This window comes from Oncorhynchus mykiss, chromosome 1 (genome assembly GCF_013265735.2).
Source record: "Oncorhynchus mykiss isolate Arlee chromosome 1, USDA_OmykA_1.1, whole genome shotgun sequence".
Lineage (NCBI taxonomy): Eukaryota > Metazoa > Chordata > Actinopteri > Salmoniformes > Salmonidae > Oncorhynchus > Oncorhynchus mykiss.
Window position 1 is genome coordinate 24596080 of NC_048565.1, and position 21624 is coordinate 24617703.

The 21624-nt window shown below is 42.3% G+C and overlaps 3 protein-coding genes across 6 annotated transcripts; 2 read left to right on the top strand and 1 right to left on the bottom strand.

Annotated features, from left to right (window-relative positions):
• Window positions 1–5: 5 nt before the first annotated feature.
• Window positions 6–15456, bottom strand: ciapin1 (cytokine induced apoptosis inhibitor 1). 4 transcript variants are annotated; one of them, NM_001165110.1, is given in 9 exon segments: window positions 6–472; window positions 579–660; window positions 1509–1630; window positions 1718–1794; window positions 2314–2482; window positions 2569–2648; window positions 2734–2877; window positions 4980–5142; window positions 6276–6299. In NM_001165110.1, coding segments are annotated over 8 exon segments (942 nt in total). In that variant the 5' UTR covers window positions 5137–5142; window positions 6276–6299; the 3' UTR covers window positions 6–361.
• coq9 (coenzyme Q9 homolog (S. cerevisiae)) lies at window positions 6345–19921 on the top strand. Its single transcript, XM_021594616.2, has 17 exons — window positions 6345–6457; window positions 8069–8303; window positions 11452–11587; window positions 11707–11849; window positions 11966–12050; window positions 12505–12609; window positions 12935–13090; window positions 13775–13828; window positions 14098–14793; window positions 15146–15195; window positions 18148–18216; window positions 18313–18365; window positions 18480–18608; window positions 18695–18746; window positions 18881–19049; window positions 19145–19219; window positions 19488–19921. The coding sequence occupies exons 1-9, from the start codon at window positions 6400–6402 to the stop codon at window positions 14131–14133; spliced, it is 1008 nt and encodes a 335-aa protein (XP_021450291.2). The 5' UTR covers window positions 6345–6399; the 3' UTR covers window positions 14134–14793; window positions 15146–15195; window positions 18148–18216; window positions 18313–18365; window positions 18480–18608; window positions 18695–18746; window positions 18881–19049; window positions 19145–19219; window positions 19488–19921.
• Window positions 14338–19921, top strand: polr2c (RNA polymerase II subunit C). Its single transcript, XM_021594543.2, has 9 exons — window positions 14338–14793; window positions 15146–15195; window positions 18148–18216; window positions 18313–18365; window positions 18480–18608; window positions 18695–18746; window positions 18881–19049; window positions 19145–19219; window positions 19488–19921. Exons 1-9 carry the CDS (start codon window positions 14366–14368, stop codon window positions 19630–19632), a joined length of 1170 nt encoding a protein of 389 aa, XP_021450218.2. The 5' UTR covers window positions 14338–14365; the 3' UTR covers window positions 19633–19921.
• Window positions 19922–21624: the final 1703 nt, after the last annotated feature.

Here is a 21624-nt window from a genome sequence, read left to right on the forward strand (position 1 = left end):
TAAATGACTTAGTCTATTTTCAGGATTTCCCATTTAATAAGACTTATTTTAATAGAAAACAATACAGATAGTAATATACACACTTAATTGAACTGACATTTTATGGACACCTGTATGTTAATATGGTGAGTGCCCTGTGAAATCTTCATTGTATGTCCAGGAACAGTTTTTACATGGTCAAATAAGCCTGTAACCTGGATTGTTTCGCTACTCCAAATACATTTACTTCAAACATGAGATGTAGAAGAGCCATTCTGACCATCTCAGTGAGAACCTGGCATTGGTCATTGACTCCAGGGGGTGGGAGGTTAGAATGATGTAAGGAATGTGATATTCCAGAAAGTATATATTGTGGTTGTTCCTAGGCATCATTTAGCCCTGTGTTGGCTAGTACAATCTTCTCCCCAGGTTTGAAGGCAGGCATCCCAATGTACGGACAGCTGGCACATCGGAAGGCATCGCCCAGGTAACACTGAAATACAGGTCAAAAGATCAGGTCAACAATTACAAACTGGCTTCACAAAGATGCTGGTGTTGACAGCCATGGTGGTTGCATATGGGCAAAGAGTGACACTCACACTTCCACAGGCGGACTTGGGCTGGCTGATTGTCTTGGCACCCTTGCTCTCCTGTTCCAACTCCTCAGCAAGACCACATGAGCTACATAGGAGTAATGACAAACAAGGCAACAGTAAGCATGCCGTCCCCCACAAATGATGCAGCGACCCCCTTGGACTAAGTGTCATTTTGTAAATGCCAGATCTCTATGGCAAGAAGCATCATTCACCCAAGTTGTTAAAATCAGGCCAGTTGTGTTGAATAATGCGTAGGTTTGCTAGACTCATATTTCAGCACTGCGTTAAACATGTTCATTGCTTGTTATAGCGTCACCGTGTGGTTGATATGAATGTCCTCGCATATGTTGATACTTGAGTGTTTGCAACATATGCACCAAAATTGTGTTACAATATGAATATCATTGACCGATTTTATATACATTTGTGCCAGACCACACCCATGTTTATTGGTCAATAATGGCCAGGTACTATTCCGGAAAATATTAAATTGAGAGACCTTTGTCCATAGATTATATATATACACACACCACTCATTTGGTGCCAGCAGAGTGTTTTTTTTACAAAATTTAAAATGGTGGAAAATCTGACCTTATGGGTCCCTGAGGCAAATGTGTTCCTTGTGGGGAGAGGACCCTATGTACTGAATTTCATGACTTAAGGTCAAACAGGGTGAGGGGTGTGACCTTTCAAAGTTCACATTTTCAATCTGGAGACAAATCCACAGTCACCTCCCCAATTTCATTGTGGGGGACATTTACAAGAGAATAGTTATGATACAAGGCAACCATGTGTGATTATCTCCATATTTGCACTAGAGATATTCAATAATCAGTTGAACTTTTATCACTTGTGATGATGCCAACTAACTTGTTGGTGTATGGGTGAGCCCTCTTTTCTGGAACCAAAGAAAGAGTGAGGGGTGTTTCTTACCAGTTCTTGCAAGCCTTCTTTTTCTTGGTGGTTCCGTCACCACAGGAGGGCGCTTTGAGGGAGGATGCGTCTGGCTTCTTAAAGTCATCTGCATCCAACAGCGCATCTGAATCTACCAGGTCCTGAGAAGACAAGGGAGTGGCATATTGAGAATCACCATCAGAGAAATATAAAAACTAAAAAAATACACAAATCAATCAATCACTCACCACATCATCATCATCCATGTCATTGGCTGACAGGGTCCACGCCCTGGCAGCATTGGGGTCAAGTACAGGTTTGTCTACTGAAACAAAAATCAATTACATTTTTTTGTTGTTGAATTTTACCCCTTTTTCTCCCCAATTTCGTAGTATCCAATTGTTGTAGTAGCTACTATCTTGTCTCATCGCTACAACTCTCGTACGGGCTCAGGAGAGACGAAGGTTGAAAGTCATGCGTCCTCCGATACACAACCCAACCAAGCCGCACTGCTTCTTAACACAGCGCGCATCCAACCCGGAAGCCAGCCGCACCAATGTGTCGGAGGAAACACTGTGCACCTGGCCACCTTGGTTAGCGCACACTGCGCCCAGCCCGCCACAGGAGTCGCTGGGGCGCGATGAGACAAGGACACCCCTACCGACCAAGCCCTCCCCTAACCCGGGCGAAGCTAGGCCAATTGTGCGTCGCCCCACGGACCTCCCGGTCGCGGCCGGTTACGACAGAGCCTGGGCGCAAACCCAGGGACTATCAATTACATTTTCAAAGGAGACCAGGAGGAATACTATGAAATGTGAACAGAAGGAAAGAGAACTCCACATACCTGGTTTTGAGGTCTTTTTCCCAAAGGAAAGCTTCAGCTGGCTTGAAGAGCCCACTTCAAAGTTGGGTTTAGAAGCAGACATGCGCACCCTGGATAGAGTGTTACCCTGGAAGCCTGTGTATGTCTTCAGGGCAGACACAGCCTCTGGGGTCAGAGGTTCTTTACTGACCTGTCAATGTGGGTAAAGAAAAAATGTGTAAAGTACACAGTGCCCGGAGGAGTGAATCTATGACATTCCAGTGCTGGTTTACTCACCTCAGTCACTGACACCAGGCCAGACAACTTCAAGGCTGATATAAGCTTCTCAGCAGTCCTCACTTTTTGGTCATCAGTTCCTAAGGACAGGTGTCAAGAATCTGAGTCCTTTACTATGTGTCCTCAATCATGACCAGGACACTCAAACACTTTGCACCTTCTTACCTGTAACAGGTTCTTCAAGCACTAGTTTTCCGTCAGGTTTGATCACTCTGGCCATCTCTGCTAGTGTCTCTGAGGTGTGGACAGAAAAGCTGTCAGAGAGTACACTTGAGAGGACCCAGTCGTAGCTTGATGCTGCATGTGAAGCTGAGGAAAGGAGAGAAAAGAGCATGTAGTTAATAAAATTGATGCCCTCATAACAACTGTATATATAGCTAGACATATCAGACATGGGATGTTCACACCCATGACACCCACCAGCTCAGATTTAAAAAAAAAAAATCCTGTAGTTAAAAGCAGATAAGATTTGCATTCCTCCAACTGTATTCTGTTTATATACCCAACATCCGATTTGAACCAAACTTTTTTTTCTAATAATAAGACATGTGGAATCCAACTAAATAGTCAAAAGCCACCCACGGACCCCCACGCCAAACCCACCCCAACAACGAGTATACCGTATCAGTTCTCCATGTCTGACAAGTACTGTATGTAGTATGGAGCAGTTAGGGTTATGTCCTATCCTACATCCTGATATTCTGACCACTAGATGGTGCTGTTCTTGCTAGTAGGTAATTTCTGACAAATAAAGTTTGATTTATAGTGACACTCATTCACGTGAGGATCTGTTACAACACTTAGCCTATGCTTGTTCTTAAACCCATGCATTGACATGTGGGTCGTTCCACATGTGGGTCCAGATGTGGGTCGTTCCACGTCAAAAAGCCCCCCTCAATGTTAAAGGGAAAAATACATATTGGTTTCCTTACCCTGTAAGCAGTTTATGGACAAGTTATGACAGCAACCCATGCTTTGGTTTTGTTTACTTTGCCAAACTGCAACTTTTTTGCATTTGTGGCACAAATCCAATGCAAGTCAACGCCAGCTTTAATAGCATTTTTGCTATTGAGTTAGTTATAAAATGTATTGTAAGATACTTTTAGGATGATTTGGACATGAAGCATGAAACTGCTAATATTAAGTACCATTAACCACGTTTCCATCCACAGTTTTTATACGATTAAAGACATACCGTATTTTTTTTTTAAAATCATGACAGCTGTGATGGAAACAGGACGTTTAGGTTTTTAAATGCCAACAGAATTTGTTTGTTCGACCTGGTGGGATCTTTTTGTGTCAGTTAAATGAATTATACGAGAATGGCAGTGGAAACGCTTTTATGCGCAAATATTTATATAATAACCATCATATTGAAGTAAACTTGGATTTACGAGATGATATGTTGTGTGGTCCTCCCACTACAATTCGGGAAACCATGCAGTTTATTAGGCTACAGATGAAATAGATGAACTTCACGATGGTGAAAGTACATGGTGATCTTGAAGCTCCTTTCAAATAAATATTGATAATATTCTGGTGACATGATGATTGATGCTTGACTGCCATTTGACAAATTAATAATCTCATCATGTAGAATACCCTACAGTAGGTTATCTGCAAACTGATGCCTAGAGCGCACGTGCCAAGACCAGAATAGTAGACACATTTGCTATTTAACACAACAGTTTGTGATAAAACTAATCGGTAGAGTTTTGGAAACACGTTGAACTTTTGATTTTTATTCAGGTCGTCACACACGGATTTTTATCCACAACATGTCCGTTTGGTGGATACACCACTGCTGGGAGAATACGCATATTTTCTTTATTCTAAAATATTTAGATGGAAATCTGTGGCTAAATTGGTTGGAAACCTAGCTACTAACTTGCATTGGATTTGTGCCACAAATGCTAAAAAAGGTAGAAAGCATGGATTGCTGTCATAACAAAACAAAAAATACAGAACAGCACCATCTAGTGGTCAGAACTTGATAATATCAGGATGTAGGATGGGACATAAACCGAACAACAGGGAGGGAAATCACCAAACTCACTGGGAATACATGACATAACATGAAAAAACAATACTCAGAGCTGCAGCTCCATACTACTTGTTAGACATAGAGAACTGATACTGTATACTGGTTGTTGGGGGGATCCGTGGGTGGCTTTTGACCATTTCTTTGTAATCCTCATGTCTTACTCATTGGGGGGGGGGGGGGGGGGGGGGGTCCAAATCAGAAGTTACTTAATATATTTATTGAACATTACAGGAATCCTATAATTTAAAAAATGGCAATTTGGGTGCAATCAACTAGATTTATTATTTCAACAAAATAATGTTGCAGGAAAGCTAGTTAAATAAAAATAAACAAATTACAGATGAATACGCATAGATAATAAACTTACACATCATAAGTCTTTCCATATTCTCCAGGGACACTCGGCCATCGGTGCCAACCATGGCCCCTAGACTCTCTGCCAGCTCCTTCAGGGTTGTTGGGGACGAAGGCTGGCTCCACACCAAAAGCACCTTATCTCCTGCTTTCACACCAAGGTCTGCCATGTCCTCCTGCAAAGCAGCAATCAATTAATTCAATGTAATTTAAAATCGACTAAAGAAACCACCACAGGACAGCTTCTCCTATCAGACTTGACTTATCTGAGTGGGTGGACATCCTGCTGATAACACAGCAGGGAGGCAGGAGTTTTACTAGACCAGGGGAAGACACGAAGCAATAGGGTTTACTCATTGCAAAATCTGTCCTTGTACACTGTTCCCAGAGCGCCGAAGACGTGGATGTCGATTTAAGGCAGCTCCCCGAACCTTTCCGATTCAGACGGGTTGGGTTAAATGCGGAAGACACATTTCAGTTCAACGCATTCAGTTGTACAGCTGACTAGGTACCCCCCTTTCCCTTTAGTATTTTTTTTTGCAGGTCAATTAAAAAAATGTATTGCTAATTTGCTACTTGGGGTTTATTTGATCGAAAATATGCTTCGTAATGGCTAGGTTGTTACGAATGCAGTGATATAAGTTGACGCATGTGGCATTTCGGCAACTTATATTAGAGTTGTGCACCTGTTATTCACACGCGTATCTGCCCTATCACTGATCTCGCCTGCCTTCCATCTTTGAGGACATGCATTTCCATTGTTAGAGCGGTCACTCGACTATCTTGTCAATATAATAGATCATCTTTGACTAAAGCACCCTGATAGCAGCAGTCACATGACCTGAATGATTGCGAAACATAAACAATACACAATGCTTTACTGATTTATGTTAGGATTTCACATTTTCAGGACTAGTTACAGCCAGCACCTTGTCTCTGTAGTTCAGGGCTAGAATCCAACCTCATAATAAACACACATGAAATGTGTAATATTCTAGAACCGACTAGAAACCTGGCAAACGACACTACTACCAGTCAAACAGACACCATCAAACATATTTAACCAACTTGTGTTCTATAAATTATATTGGTCTTATCGCCTCGTTTAATTGTCTTTGTGACAACCAGCCAGCTAGTAACGGCGTGACATAGAAGTTCATTAACGCTAGCCGGTATAAGCTAAAAAGTTCCAATCAAAAATTATGTTTTCGCTATGCAAACTCAACTAAACGTGTAGTAATTCCGCTTTCACTTTGAGAATTCTGAACATTAAATAGGTCAAAGTTAGATCACCTGCTTGCTAACTTACCTCTCCGGTCAAAACAATTGCCTCGGTCAAAACAACTGGGAAATATTCGACTTGCGTGCTGCTTAAAGAGAGTCGCGTAAAAATGACGCGTCTGACATCTTCAAAAAACAGTTCGTAGCTAGATATGGCGGCGCTGCTACAAGGACTTCGAGTTGGAAGAGCCCTTCGATGTCTTGGCAGCGGTGAGCCAAGACTTGCTAGTTGGTCTTAGTCTAGACATTAGCTCAGGAACTTTTTTTTGGTAATCGTGTAGATTGATTTAGGTCTAAATCGCAAGAGAGCTTGCTAACTAGCTAGCCAACCAATGGGAACACACTTATCGGAGAAGGTGATAATGAAGGACAGAATTAGGTTACATAATGTTGGCTAACTACTCATTGCAAGCAACATCTCAGCGCAAGAAAACATTTAACTTAGTTATCAGAACTGCAAGTATTAAGCTCTTCATTGCAATACACGTAGCTAGGTAACGTTAATATGCAATAATTGACCCCTTAAATTGTGAGAGGGTGGCGAGTCCACCCATTATTTGGCAACTATAATGAACAAAAATATAAAGTGTTGGTCCCACGTTTCATGAGCTGAAATAACATATCCCAGATATTTTTATTTCGCACAAAAAGCTTTTCTCTAGAATGTTGTGCATGAATTTGTTTACGTCGCTGTTATTGAGCCTTTCTCCACTGCTTCTCAGTGCTAGAGGCGTCACTACAGACCCTGGTTCGATTCCAGGCTGTATCACAACTGGCCGTGATTGGGAGTTACATAGGGTGGCGCACATTTGGCCCAGCGTTGTTAGGGTTTGGCCCAGGGTAGGCCATCATTGTAAATAAGAAGCTAATCAGGTGCATCTTGTGCTGGGGACAAAATGCCACTAATGCAGTTTTGTCACAACACAATGCTACAGATGTCTAAAATTGAGGGAGGTTGCAATTGGCATGCTTGACAGCAGGAATGTCCACCAGAGCTGTTGCCAGAATTAAATATTAATTTCTCTACAATGAGGCTCCTCCAACATTGTTTTAGAGAATTTGGCAGTACGTTCAACCGCAGACCACATGTATGGTGTTGTGTAGGCGAGCGGTTTTCTGATGTCGACGTTGTGAACAGAGTGCCTGATGATGGCAGTGGGGTTATGGTATGGGCAGGCATAAGTTAGACAACGAACACAATTGTATTTTATCAATGGCAATTTGAATGATACAGTGACGAGATCATGAGGCCCATTGTCATGACATTCATCTGCCGCTTTAAGCATGATAATGCACAGCCCCATGTCATAAGGATCTGTACACAATTCCTGGAAGCTGAAAATGTCCCAGTTCTTCCACGGCCTGCATACGCACCAGACATGTCACCCGTTGAGCATGTTTGGGATGCTCTGGATTGACGTGTACAACAGCGTGTTCCCAACAATATCCAGCAACTTTGCACAGCCATTGAAAAGGAGTGGGACAACATTCCACAGGCCATAATCAACAGCCTGATCAACTCTATGCGAAGGAGATGTCGCGCTTCTAGAGGGAAATGGTGGTCACACTAGATACTGACTGGTTTTCTGATCCATCCCCCTACCTTTTTTTGAAGGTATCTGTATTCCCAGTCATGTGAAATCCATAGATTAGGGCCTAATTTATTTATTTAAATTGACTTACATGAACTAACTCAGTAAAATATTTGACATTTATATTTTTGTTCAGTATAAGTTAAGCTAATACATGTGCTCAGGACACAGGATGCAAAGATTCAGTATGAACATAATTACAGCATCTTTCTCTGATTATTTATTCTAGTGGTGGTTCCAAAAACATCCAGTCCCCAGTGTAATGGCCTGAGACGAGGCTTGCACGGTGCTGCACTTCGGCTTCAGGAGGACAAGGATAAGTCCATCCCAGTCCCTACATCCTCCACCGCATCCCCGACTACAACTTTCCACGAACATTATCAAGCTCACCCATCTGAACATGACACAGCCACGTCAGCGCAGGAAGCTGCTACTGCTGAGGAGGCTCCCCAGCCCAACATCAGGTTAGGATGATACTGCAAACTGACACTTACACACCGTACCAATGCATAACATTACCATACCACATTGTGACATTGCTGCTGATCTTGGACACCCAGAACTAACATCTTTAGTGTGTCAGATGCTCAAATAAATTCTGGGGGAGATTTGTTAGAAAATGTACTAACGAGATTAGTGAAATCTCCACCCGTCTAAACCGTAACTCTCAGCCAGTCTATTGGCCACACCTGAAAAATCATGAGTACCAGAACAAAGTTCCAATTGACAGATGCTACAATTTGTTACGTGCATCTGTCCGCAAGAGTTTACATTGCAACTGGAACAACATTGTCATTTTGTTCTTACGTTACTTCTGACGTGTGTATGCCAACCGTCTACGCTGTGTTCTCTGTTTTTTTTTTGCGTTATTTGTAACTTATTTTGTACATAATGTTTCTGCAACCGTATCTTACTGCAAAAAAGAGCTTCTGGATATCAGGACAGCGATCACTCACCTCGGATTAGACTAAGATTTTTTCTTCAACAAGCAGGAAGCACAGGACATTCCCCAAACACCAGAACAGGGCCAATATCCCCGTTATTTGCAAGAGGAGGAGACGCAGGTATAGAGGACGCAGAGCGGGATGCCTTGTGAGGACCCGCAGGAGGCGAGTGAGTTCTCAGCTATACTTTTCGTGGCTGTTTATTTACCACCACAGACAGATGCTGGCACTAAGGCCACACTCAGTCAGCTGTATAAGGAAATAAGCAAACAGGAAACCACTCACACAGAGGTGGCGCTCCTAGTGGCCGGAGACTTTAATGCAGGGAAACTTAAATCGGTTCTACAAAATTTCTATCAACATGTTAAATGTGCAACCAGAGGGAAAAAAATTCTAGACCACCTGTACTTCACACACAGAAACGCATACAAAGCTCTCCCTCGCCCTCCATTTGGTAAATCTGACCACAACTCTACCCTCCTGATTCCTGCTTACAAGCAAAAATTAAAGCAGGAAGCACCAGTGACTCGGTCTATAAAAAAGTGGTCAGATGAAGCAGATGCTAAACTATAGGACTGTTTTGCTATCACAGACTGGAACATGTTCCAGGATTCTTCCGTTGGCATTGAGGAGTACACAACATCAGTCACTGGCTTTATCAATAAGTGCATTGAGGACGTCGTCCCCACAGTGACTGTACTTACATACCCCAACCAGAAGCCATGGATTACAGGAAACATCTGCACTGAGCTAATGGGTAGAGCTGCCGCTTTCAAGGTGTGGGACTCTAACCCAGAAGCTTACAAGAAATCCTGCTATGCCCTGAGACGAACCGTCAAACAGGCAAAGCGTCAATACAGGGCTAAGACTGAATCATACTACACCATCTCGAACGCTCGTCTTGTGTAGCAGGGCTTGCAAACTATTACAGAGGGACAGCCGAGAGCTGCCCAGTGACACGAGCCTACCAGATGAGCTAAATCCCTTCTATGCTCGCTTTGAGGCAAGCAACACTGAAGCATGCATGAGAGCATCAGCTGTTCCGGACGACTGTGTGATCACGCTCTCCGTAACCGATGTGAGTAAGACCTTTAAACAGGTCAACATACACAAGGCTGCGGGGCCAGAAGGATTACCAGGACATGTGCTCCGGGCATGTGCTGACCAACTGGCAGGTGTCTTCATTGACATTTTCAACATGTCCCTGATTGAGTCTGTAATACCACTCCCTGTGCCCAAGAACAAAGGCAACCTGCCTAAATGACTACAGACCCGTAGCACTCACGTCCGTAGCCATGAAGTGCTTTGTAAGGCTGATAACTCACATCAACACCATTATCCAAGAAACCCTAGACCCACTCCAATTTGCATACCGCCCAAATAGATCCACAGATGATGCAATCTCTATTGCACTCCACACTGCCCTTTCCCACCTGGTCAAAAGGAACAATTATGTGAGAATGTTATTCATTGACTACAGCTCAGTGTTCAACACCATAGTGCCCTCAAAGCTCATCATTAAGCTAAGGATCCTGGGACTAAACACCTCCCTCTGCAACTGGATCCTGGACTTCCTGACGGGCCACCCCCAGGTGGTAAGGGTAGGTAGCAACACATCTGCCACGCTGATCCTCAACACTTGAGCCCCCCAGGGGTGCGTGCTCAGTCCCCTCCTGTACTCCCTGTTCACCCACGACTGCATGGCCAGGCATTACTCCAACACCATCATTAAGTTTGCTGATGACACAACAACGACAACGTCACCGACAACAACGAGACAGCCTATAGGGAGGAGATCAGAGACCTGGCCGGGTGGTGCCAGAATAACAACCTATCCCTCAACGTAACCAAGAATAAGGAGATTATTGTGGACTACAGGAAAAGGAGGACCGAGCACATCTCCATTCTCATTGACGGGGCTGTAATGGAGCAGGATGAGAGCTTCAAGTTCCTTGGTGTCCACATCACCAACAAACTAGATTGATCCAAACACACCAGGACGATTGTGAAGGGGGCACGAGAAAAAGCCTATTCCCCCTCAGGAAACTAAAAAGATTTGGCATGGGTCCTGAGATCCTCAAAAGGTTCTACAGCTGCAACATCGAGAGCATGACTGGTTGCATCACTGCCTGGTACGGCAATTGCCCGGCCTCCGACCGCAAGGCACTACAGAGGGTAGTCCGGCTACCCGGACTATTTACATTGTATCCCTTTTACGCTGCTGCTACTCTCTGTTTATCATACATGCATAGTCACTTTAACTATACATTCATCAATTGGCCCGACCAACCAGTGCTCCCGCACATTGGCTAACCGGGATATTTGCCTTGTGTCCCACCACCCACCAACCCCTCTTTTACGCTACTGCTACTCTGTCCATCATATGCATCGTCACTTTAACCATATCTACATGTACATACTACCTCAATCAGCCTGACTAACCGGTGTCTGTATGTAGCCTCGCTACTGTATATAGCCTCGCTACTGTATATAGCCTCGCCACTGTTATTTTTCACTCTTTTTAATGTTTTTATTTCTTTACTTACCTATTATTCACATAATACCTTTTTAGCACTATTGGTTAGAGCCTATAAGTAAGCATTTCACTAACGTCTACACCTGTTGTATTCGGCGCACGTGACAAATAAACTTTGATTTGATGGTGCAGTTATGTAGACCAGAGTGGAGAACAAGGAGAAGACTATGAAACAGAGGAGCAACTGCAAGTGCGCATCCTTAATGCTGCGCTGGACTTTGTGCCACTACATGGTTGGACTGTTGAAGCCATTTCAGCAGGAGCTGAGGTTAGTGAGTTTAGGGATGTTGGATTCACTGTAGTTGTGTGGATGGAGAGGTTAGAGAGTGTAAGGTAATATGACTAAATATAATTGTTGCTTTCCTATCACTGTTTTCCTCTGAGCAGACCCTGGGTCTCTCAGCAGCCTCCAGTGGAATGTTCCAGAATGGGGCAGGGGACCTGGTCCTGCACTTCATAGCTCAGTCCAATACCCAGCTAACAAAGCAACTGGCAGAGCATCACAATCAGGTCCAACTTGGTCAGGCAGAGTAAGTTCCCACACTCTAAAATTAGCAGGTGGAAGAATGATATTGCAGTTAGGATTCATATGTGATTTGTTATTGGTATGTATGTGAGCATGTGTTAACTGCAGATTTTCTTGCAGACCAAAGAAAACTGCAGAGTTTCTTAGGGATGCAGTGGAAACCAGATTGAGGATGTTGACCCCATACATAAATAATTGGCCACAGGTATCTTGCACACAACACAGTATAACAATTGGGCCCTATGTGCCCTAGACCTTGACAACTGACAGTTAATCCCCTCACCTTGAACCAGTTCAAGCTACTCCTTGATATAAGGTAGCCTAATCCTGTAACGTCTTTGACACATTAATAGAGGCAACCATTTATTACACCTGTACACCACAGGAGGTTGGTGGCACCTTAATTGGGGAGAACTGGCTTGTGGTAATGGTTGGAGCGGAATAGTTGGAGTGGTATCAAACAAATGGTTTCCATGTGTTTGATGCCATTCCGATTTCTCAGTTCCAGCCATTATGAGCTGTGCACATATGTGCCATACAGCTTACTTAGAAATGTATCACTGCCATCCACATTCTTAGTCTCTCCCAATTATTATTTTTTATTGCACTCTAACAAATATTTTTTCCCTGCTGATTAAAGTACATCTTCCTTTCTCCAGGCTTTGAGTATTCTGTTTCTGCCACACAACATACCAAACAGTCTGAAGCACCTCTCCACCCTGGTGGATGATATCTGGTACTATGCTGGAGACCGCTCCACAGATGTGAGTCGATCCCCTCCGCCTGAATACCCCTCTCCCCATGTCTTCCTCACCCCTTTTCATCATCACCTCATACTATCTGGCCTGCCTCTGCAAAGGTTACTACTCACCACCTCTCCCTCTCTCTTTTAGCACAGTTTACTCCTTTAATCCATCTCCTATGCGCTATAATATCCCTATTTTACATGTGTGCTACTGACATTTGTCTAATCCAAATATTTATATTTCCATCATGACGAAGGTTTTAGGATAGTCTGTCAACAACCACTATGCTGTGTCTGTTTATCAAAATCCTATTTTTTCAGTTTTCCCTCTGTTCTCATCTCAGTTGAACTGGTATACAAAACGAGCTGCACTGACCGGGATCTATAACACCACAGAGCTGGTGATGGTACAGGACTCCTCAGAAGACTTCCAGGACACCTGGAACTTCCTTGACAACCGCATACAGGATATTGTCAACATGGCCGACACCACCAAACGGGTACTACCATTTCCTCAGGCTGTGTATAGTCTCTTAATATACACTACCGTTCAAAAGTTTGGGGTCACTTATAAATGTTCTTGTTTTTGAAAGAAAAGCTCATTTTTTGTCCATTAAATTTATATCAAATTGATCAGAAATACAGTGTAGACATTTGTTGTAAAATTACTATTGAATCTGGAAACGGCAAAAATTTCGTTCCAATGGCACGTTGTATTAGCTAATCCAAGTTATTTTAAAAGGTTAAATGATCATTAAAGCCTTTTTGCAAAAGTGTTTTCTAATGATCAATTATCCTTTTAAAATGATAAACTTGGTTTAGCTAACAACGTGCCATTGGTACACAGAAGTGATGGTTGCTGATAACGGGCCTCTGTACGCCTATGTAGATTTTCCATTAAAAATAAATATACCGTTTCCAGCTACAATAGTCATTTACAACATTAACAATGTCTGCACTGCATTTCTGATCAATTTTATGTTATTTTAAATGGGCAGAAAGTGTTTCTTTCAAAAACAATCATTTTTAAGTGACCCCAAACTTTTGAACGGTAGTGTAGGTAAATGGTCACCAGTAATGAAATGTAAAATTTATAAATCATTAGAAAGACCTCACTAGTATACAACCTATATTAAGGGAACTCAATACGTGTAATTGACATCTTTTGCTATTGTGTCCTGTAGGTGGCATCCACAGGAGAAGCAGTGGTGCAGGGGCTTATGGGAGCTGCTGTTACGGTGAGGATGCTAGAGAGAATATGCATGTTTGAGATGCACAAAATAAAGGATTATTATAACACATTTACAGCTTAAACGCTTCTCTAGACATTGTGAAGATATGTTGTATCTGAGTCTTGAACACGCACAGCCTCATTGCTTGTAACCTTAGGTGGCTTTTTTCCCCAAAATTCTGCATTGTTTAAATGATAATACCAGGCACTGCATTTGTTTAGTTCCAATTGTATTTTGTGTGTTTAGTAGTGACTGGAGATTTCTCTATTTTTCAGCTGAAAAATCTAACTGGAATTAACCAGAGACGGTGAAACAAGATGGCTATTTCTGTTCCACCATCCCCTCTAATCTCTGCCAGTCAGGAGTTTGTGTTTCAATTGGTTTTCCCTCATACCCACTCCTATCCCTTTTGTATAAAGGACACAAAAATGTGATTGTATTTGAAACATTTTTTGTTCGGCTCCATTGAGAGTTCATAAATAAATTACAGATTAATTACAACAGAACAATTTTCTATTTGTTTTTCACCCAAATTGATTTAGGATGAGGACAAAGCATAATCGGAAAGTGTCAACTAAGAAACAAATCTTTATTAGATATATACTGTGTGTATTAACACCTATCTCTAGGAGTTCCTACAATGCGTTAACAACACTGCATGGATTTTATCTTGGTGCAATTTTTTTTAAATTTAGAACATATTTCTGGACGTCACGGGGTGTGACCCGGATGTTAAAAAGAACCCGCCCACCACGACTGACCAATCAGACTTTTGATTTATTTCGGCCAATAAGCGGTAAGCAATTTGAGGCCTTCCCGGTGGCGTTGTTTAGACCGACAAGACGTGTAAACTTTAATGTAAATTGCTTTTCTTATACGTTAACCATGCCGTATGCAAACCAGCCAATAGTGAAGATCACAGAACTGACGGATGAGAATGTTAAATTTGTCATTGAGAACACCGACCTGTCGTGAGTAACCATTCAACTGATTATCAAAAAGATGTTAGCGAGCTTGCGATAGGGTAGCCAATGTTAGCGCGCCTGCGATAAACTTGATAATCACAGCTGTAAATGTTTTGATCGTTGTACATGAATACATAAGTTGCAATGGAAACAGACGTGTGACTAACTAGCTAACGTTAGTTGGCTTGCAAGGGTGGCGCACCGGGGCTTAAACCATTGTCTCTCCTGGCTCTTATCTGGGGTCGTGGTGCTCGACGACATGGAGGGCTTGCTGCTAGATCATATTCTTATTACAAGAGACTGCTACTGTCTAAAGTTTCACATTCATTCTTTCACGTGTGTTATCTTATTTATACAGGGTTGCGAATTCCATCCGACGTGTCTTTATGTCAGAAGTTGCAACAATAGGTAAGAGTGATTAAATCAGTCTGTACATAATTAATTAGTACTAGTGTATATACAGCCTGAAACGAATAGCTGCTAAATCGTGTAAATAAATTGTCCTTACAAGACAATGTTTATAGAAAATTAAATTTAAACTTACTCTACCGGTTGTATGTGAGATGTTTCCTTCAGCTGCTCGAAATTTGCAATATGGTGTAATTGCAAACCGCAATTCGGGGCGTTTCTTGATGTGGGCGTTCCTTTATCAGGTACGCCAATTTGTGCCTGCCATTGGTCAATTCCGGTGATATGATACTGGTTTCTCGACACAAATTATTTGTTTGCATAGGTTAGGATAAGTACTGTGGCAGATTTTAAAAACCAATATCTTATGTTTCACTGAGTTATAGCTGAACAAAGACATGGATAATATACAGTTGGATGGTTTCTGTGCAATTGCAAAAAAGAACAGCTACGTTGTCTATTTCTCAATAACAGCTGGTGTGCAAAATTAAATATTAAGGAAGTCTCGAGGTTTTGCTCACCTGTGGTAGAGTATCTCATGATAAGCTGCAGATCACACTATTTACCAAGAGTTTTCTATTTTTTTCGTAGCTGACTATTTACCAACACAGATGCTGGCACTAAGACCACAGACAATGAGCTGTATAAAGCCATAAGCATACAAGAAAATGCTCATCCAGAGGCGGCATTCCTAGTGGCCGGGGGCTTTAATGCAGGAAACCAAATCTGTTTGACCTAATTTCGACCAGCATGTTACATGTGCAACCAGAGGGGGGGGGGAAGCTAGACCACCTTTACTCCACACACAGAGACGTGTACAAAGCTCGCTCTCCCCTTCCATTTGGCGAATCTGACTATTATTATATCCTCCTGATTCCTGCAAACAAGCAAAAACAAAAGCAGGAAGTACCAGTGACTCACTCAATACGGAAGTGGCCAGATGACGCAGATGCTCAGCTACAGGACTGTTTTGCTAGCACAGACTGGAATATGTTCCGGGACTCATTCGATTGCATTGAGGAGTATACCACATCAGACACCGGCTTCATCAAAGCACATCAATGACATTGTTGACCGTACGTACATACCCCAACCAGAAGCCATTCATTATGGGCAATATCTGAACTAAAGGCTAGAACTGCCACTTTCAAGGAGCGGGACTCTAACCTAGACACTTATAAGAAGTCCCGCTATGCCCTCAGACAAACCATCAAACGGGCAAAGCATAAATACAGGACTAAGATTGAATCCTACTACACAGGCTCCGATGCTCGTCGGCTGTGGCAGGGCTTGCAAACTATTACAGACTACGAAGGGAAGCCCAGCCGCACAGTGACACAAGCCTACCAGAAGAGCTAACTTACTATGTGTGCTTCGAAGCAAGCAACACTGAAGCATGCGTGAGAGTACCAGCTGTTCCGGATGACTGTGTGATCACGCTCGCCAGGTCAACATTCACAAGGCCAGGCGGATTACCAGGACGTGTACTCCGAGCATGTGGCACCAGGACAACAACCTCTCTCAACGTGATCAAGACAAAGGAGATGATTGTGAACTACAGGAAAACGATCATCATGGTCCAAACACACCAAGACATTTGTGAAGAGCGCAACAACGCCTATTTCCCCCTCAGGACACTGAACAGATTTGGCATGGGTCCTCAGATCCTCAAAGTTTTACAGTTGTATCGAGAGCATGACCTGGTTGCATGACCGCCTGGTATGGCAACTGCTCGGCGATGAAATAACACATGGCATTCTCTCAACTGGCTTCATTAGGTAATCACCTGAAATGCATTTCAATTAACAGATGTTAAATTAATTTGTGGAATTTCTTTCCTTAATGCGTTTTGAGCCAATCAGTTGTGTTGTGACAAGGTAGAGGTATACAGAAGATAGTCCTATTTGGTACAAGACCAAGTCCATATTATATCAAGAACCGTTTAAGACATGAAGGTCAGTCAATACGGAACCTTGCAAGAACTTTGAAAGTATCTTCAAGTGCAGTCGCAAAAACCATCAAGTGCTATGATGAAACTGGCAATGTAGAAAATAGTCCAAATAAAAACCCTCGAATGAGTAGGTGTTCTAAAACTTTTGACCGGTATTGTACATATGACCGCAACTAACCTGTACCCCTGCACATTGACTCGGTACCAGTACCCCCTGTATATAGCCTTGTTGTTATTTTATTGTTGATCTTTTTATTTAGTCAATATTTTTCTTAACTGCATTGTTGGTTAAGGGCTTGACAGTAAGCATTTCACAGTAAGGTCTACTACACCTGTTGTATTCGGCGCATGTGATAAATACAATTTGAATTGAGATTAGGATCATTAACGTGGCTGGTTAGGATCATTACTGGCGTGGCAGGTTTAGGAGAATGAGGTTAGGAAAAGGGTTGGGGTTAGGCTCAGCTACATTGCTACAGTCAACAACTGATGTCCCTGAAGCGAAAGAAATGTCCACAGACCAATGGCGAGCATCAATGGGTGTAACTTCATATCAGAAATGCCCCTAATTGCAGTCTGCAATTACTCTTGTCAAAAATTGAGACAAAGTACCCACCTGAAAATATTGTTTACTCAACTTTTTATAGAGGCATATTTACCGTCTCTCTAACGTTGGGTAAACGATACTTTCCTGTGGATATTTTCTGATATTACCGGAAGCTGAAAGACTAACAGCACAGACAAAGAGTAAGTTTTTAAATGTAATATTATTCATCATTCTGGCTTGTAAGGAACATTTTAGATGATTTTGCAGGCATTTGTGTCAGGCTGTGTATATACCAATTGTGTATTACAGCCTGATTAATCAGACTAGGTAAGATGCAGCATCACCCGTGGTTGTTATAATCTCATGAACGTGTAGACATTTGTTAGTCATGTTCTCCCCAGTCCCCACAATGATTAATATTTTTGGAAGTGTTCATGTCCTTGTTTAATTTCAGCTATTGATTGGATTCAAATTGATGCAAATTCTTCTGTGATCCACGACGAGTTTATTGCTCACAGAGTGGGTATGTAGTTAATGTATTATAAGATTCTATGTTTTTTTCTCCTTTTATACCAATATTGTACTGATCACTAACTCAGTCTATGGTCACATTTTTCAGGTCTTATTCCCCTTACCAGTGATGATGTTGTGGACAAGATGCAGTACTCCAGAGTAAGCATTTGGACACCTGATGAAGACCAGACAATGGCTGAAAGTTATGCTGCCAGCCATGCTCACTTGAAGATAAAACCACTAAGTCTTTTCACCTATTCCCGTCTACCGCAGGACTGTACATGTGACGATTTCTGCCCAGAATGCTCTGTTGAACTGACACTGGACGTTCGCTGCACAGAGGACCAGACCCGCCATGTGACCTCACGAGACCTGCTGTCCAACCACCCTCGAGTCATTCCTGTGAGTGCGCTTCAGTTCAACAGTAATTCACATACAGATTTTCCTTTTGTTCGGAAGCGAGTTGACTTATCTTATTTGATCTTTAGGTGACCTCCAAGAGTCGAGACAATGATCCCAATGACTATGTTGAACAGGATGGTAGGCTGCTCTTTCCAATGGTTTTCTATTAAAGTATTTTATTATACATATTTGGTCTCTTACATTCATTGCCGCTCTCGCATTATCATTCTGCCCTCTTCCTCATCTTGGCTCTGCCTCCTTCCTCTCGTCAGACATTTTGCTGGTGAAGCTTAGGAAGGGTCAGGAGCTGCGTCTCAGAGCTTATGCCAAAAAGGGTTTTGGCAAGGAGCATGCCAAGTGGAACCCTACAGCAGGGGTGTCCTTTGAGTATGACCCAGACAATGCACTGAGGCACACTGTTTATCCACGGCCAGAGGAATGGTGGGTTACATTTTAATGTTCTTAATGGAGACCCATGACCGTATTCTGTGAGGGGGAGAGTTACTGTGAATTGACCCAGAGTTTTTCTGTCTCAGGCCAAAGAGTGAATACTCAGAGATTGAGGAGGATGAGGTGCAAGCACCCTTTGACCCCAATGGCAAACCTGAGAGGTGAGTATCAGTTAATTGGAGTTTAAATGGTTCTTTACCAGTCAGTACCAATGTATTGAATTACATGTCTGTTATTGAGCATTTGTGTCCTTCAGTGTCAACTGTCGCATTCCAATGATGACTGTGTGATACAGGTTTTGATGGTGTTAAAGCAGTATGTGATGACAAAAGATGGTGAATAATGATCAGTAGGAAAGATGGTGAATAATGATCAGTAGGAAAGATGGTAGAGATGTCACTGTTCATTTGTTGTGGCACAAACTTGCAGGTTCTATTACAACGTGGAGACGTGTGGCTCACTGCGACCGGAGACCATCGTCATGTCTGCTCTGGCAGTGCTGAAAAAGAAACTGAGTGATTTACAGACCCAGCTGAGCCATGAAATCCAGAGTGATGTCCTCACGATCAACTGAGTCCTGCAGTTTTAGCCAGTTCTACACTGCTCACAGAGATCAGAAGCAGACCCAGTTCCAAATGATGGATTTATTTGATGGTAGCAAATTTGTGATATTGGCAGGAGAAATGTTGATCCAACCATTTCAGCTCACCTACTGATATCATCTGTTGTTTCTACATCATCACCATATTGTTTTGTCTACATCTCTGCTTTGTAGAAGTTGTTTGCAGGATTATTTTTTTTAAAATTGTATATTGTGGAATTAACTTTTTCTTTTTTTTCCAATAAACCCCCATTTTCATCCAGCTTGAAAGTGATTGCCTTTTAATCTAAATAAGGTGGTGAATTAGAGGATAGGTGAGCAGTCATTGTGACTTGGGTATATGTAGCCTACATTAGTAGGCTACAAGGTGTCACATCAATGTTTGAAGAGAAACCTACAGAATCGCAATGGTGTCTTGCGATCAATACTTGATATTCAGACAGTATCCAACTCATGCATCACTGGCCTGTTTTGGCTGAATAAGTGATCAGATTTCATTTATTGTAGTTACCACTAAGGAAATGAAATTGGGTTGATTTTGTTAGCTTTAATTAGCATTACAGGGTCCCAGCTTTTCAGTACTCAGCCAAAGCATAAGTGTAGCCTACAACCTGTCCTGACGAATGAAGTGCTGGCATGACAGCCGGTAGCATAGCTATTAGAGCGATGGGTCAGTAACCTTGAGTAAGGCACGTAATCCTAATTGTTCCAGGGTCAGAGTTGATAATGGCAGACCCTGGCCATGACACCACTCTCAGAAGGTGCCTCCAGGAGAGTTGGGATATGGAAAGAAAACAAATGACTAATTCACAGATGCGTATTAATACACACTTGTACATGTGGGAAATAAGACAAATATTAGCACCCACCAAATGATGATTTATGTACATTTTCGGTGCTGCTCGAGCCCAATCTAGTCACGGATGCAAAACCGAGGGTTGATATTTTGGGGATAATCTCAATCGCGTTCTCCTCGCCTCTTTCTGAAAACCCATTGGAGGAGAAGGTCAGAGGGGAGGGCGCTCTTCCTTTCTCATCCAATGGAGTTTGAGAAGCAGGGGAGGCGAGAGAAAGCGAGAACTATTCAATTGAGTTTCTCCCTAGCACGTGAAAGGGAAGGTGCGTGCATCGTGAACATGGAGAAGTGTGATATTCATGTTCAAATGATTTGCAGAAAGATAATCAATTCCAGGCAATTAATGTCAGGTCAGAACCGACTACCCTATTAATACATGGTTATTTTCATGATATCCCTCATAAATACAGCAACAATGTTGCGACAGAGACAGTGAGGAACAATATTGCGTTCATTGCATGAATGCCTCACGTAATCGACAACGTAGTGGTGTCTCAAGGGCAAATAATATACAGTAGCCTAATAATCACTATGCAAATTGCTTCACAGACAGTGAAATTCACTACTTTTATCAAGTAATTTTTACATTGATGAAGATTATAGCAATGCTTGCAAGTTGCAACAAGACAAACTCTGCTTTTTTTCCAGATAGAAGTTTATGTGGATATCTTGATTTGACTTTTGAACTTGGTCTCATGTGCTGTGACACAATCAACACAGAGGCTGAGATGTCTGCAGCAGAAACTGAGGCCTGTGTCTATTTATTTATTTTATTTTATTTCACCTTTATTTAACCAGGTAGGCAAGTTGAGAACAAGTTCTCATTTACAATTGAGACCTGGCCAAGATAAAGCAAAGCAGTTCGACACATACAACGACACAGAGTTACACATGGAGTAAAACAAACATACAGTCAATAATACAGTATAAACAAGTCTATATACGATGTGAGCAAATGAGGTGAGATAAGGGAGGTAAAGGCAAAAAAGGCTATGGTGGCAAAGTAAATACAATATAGCAAGTAAAACACTGGAATGGTAGATTTGCAATGGGAGAATGTGCAAAGTAGAAATAAAAATAATGGGGTGCAAAGGAGCAAAATAAATAAA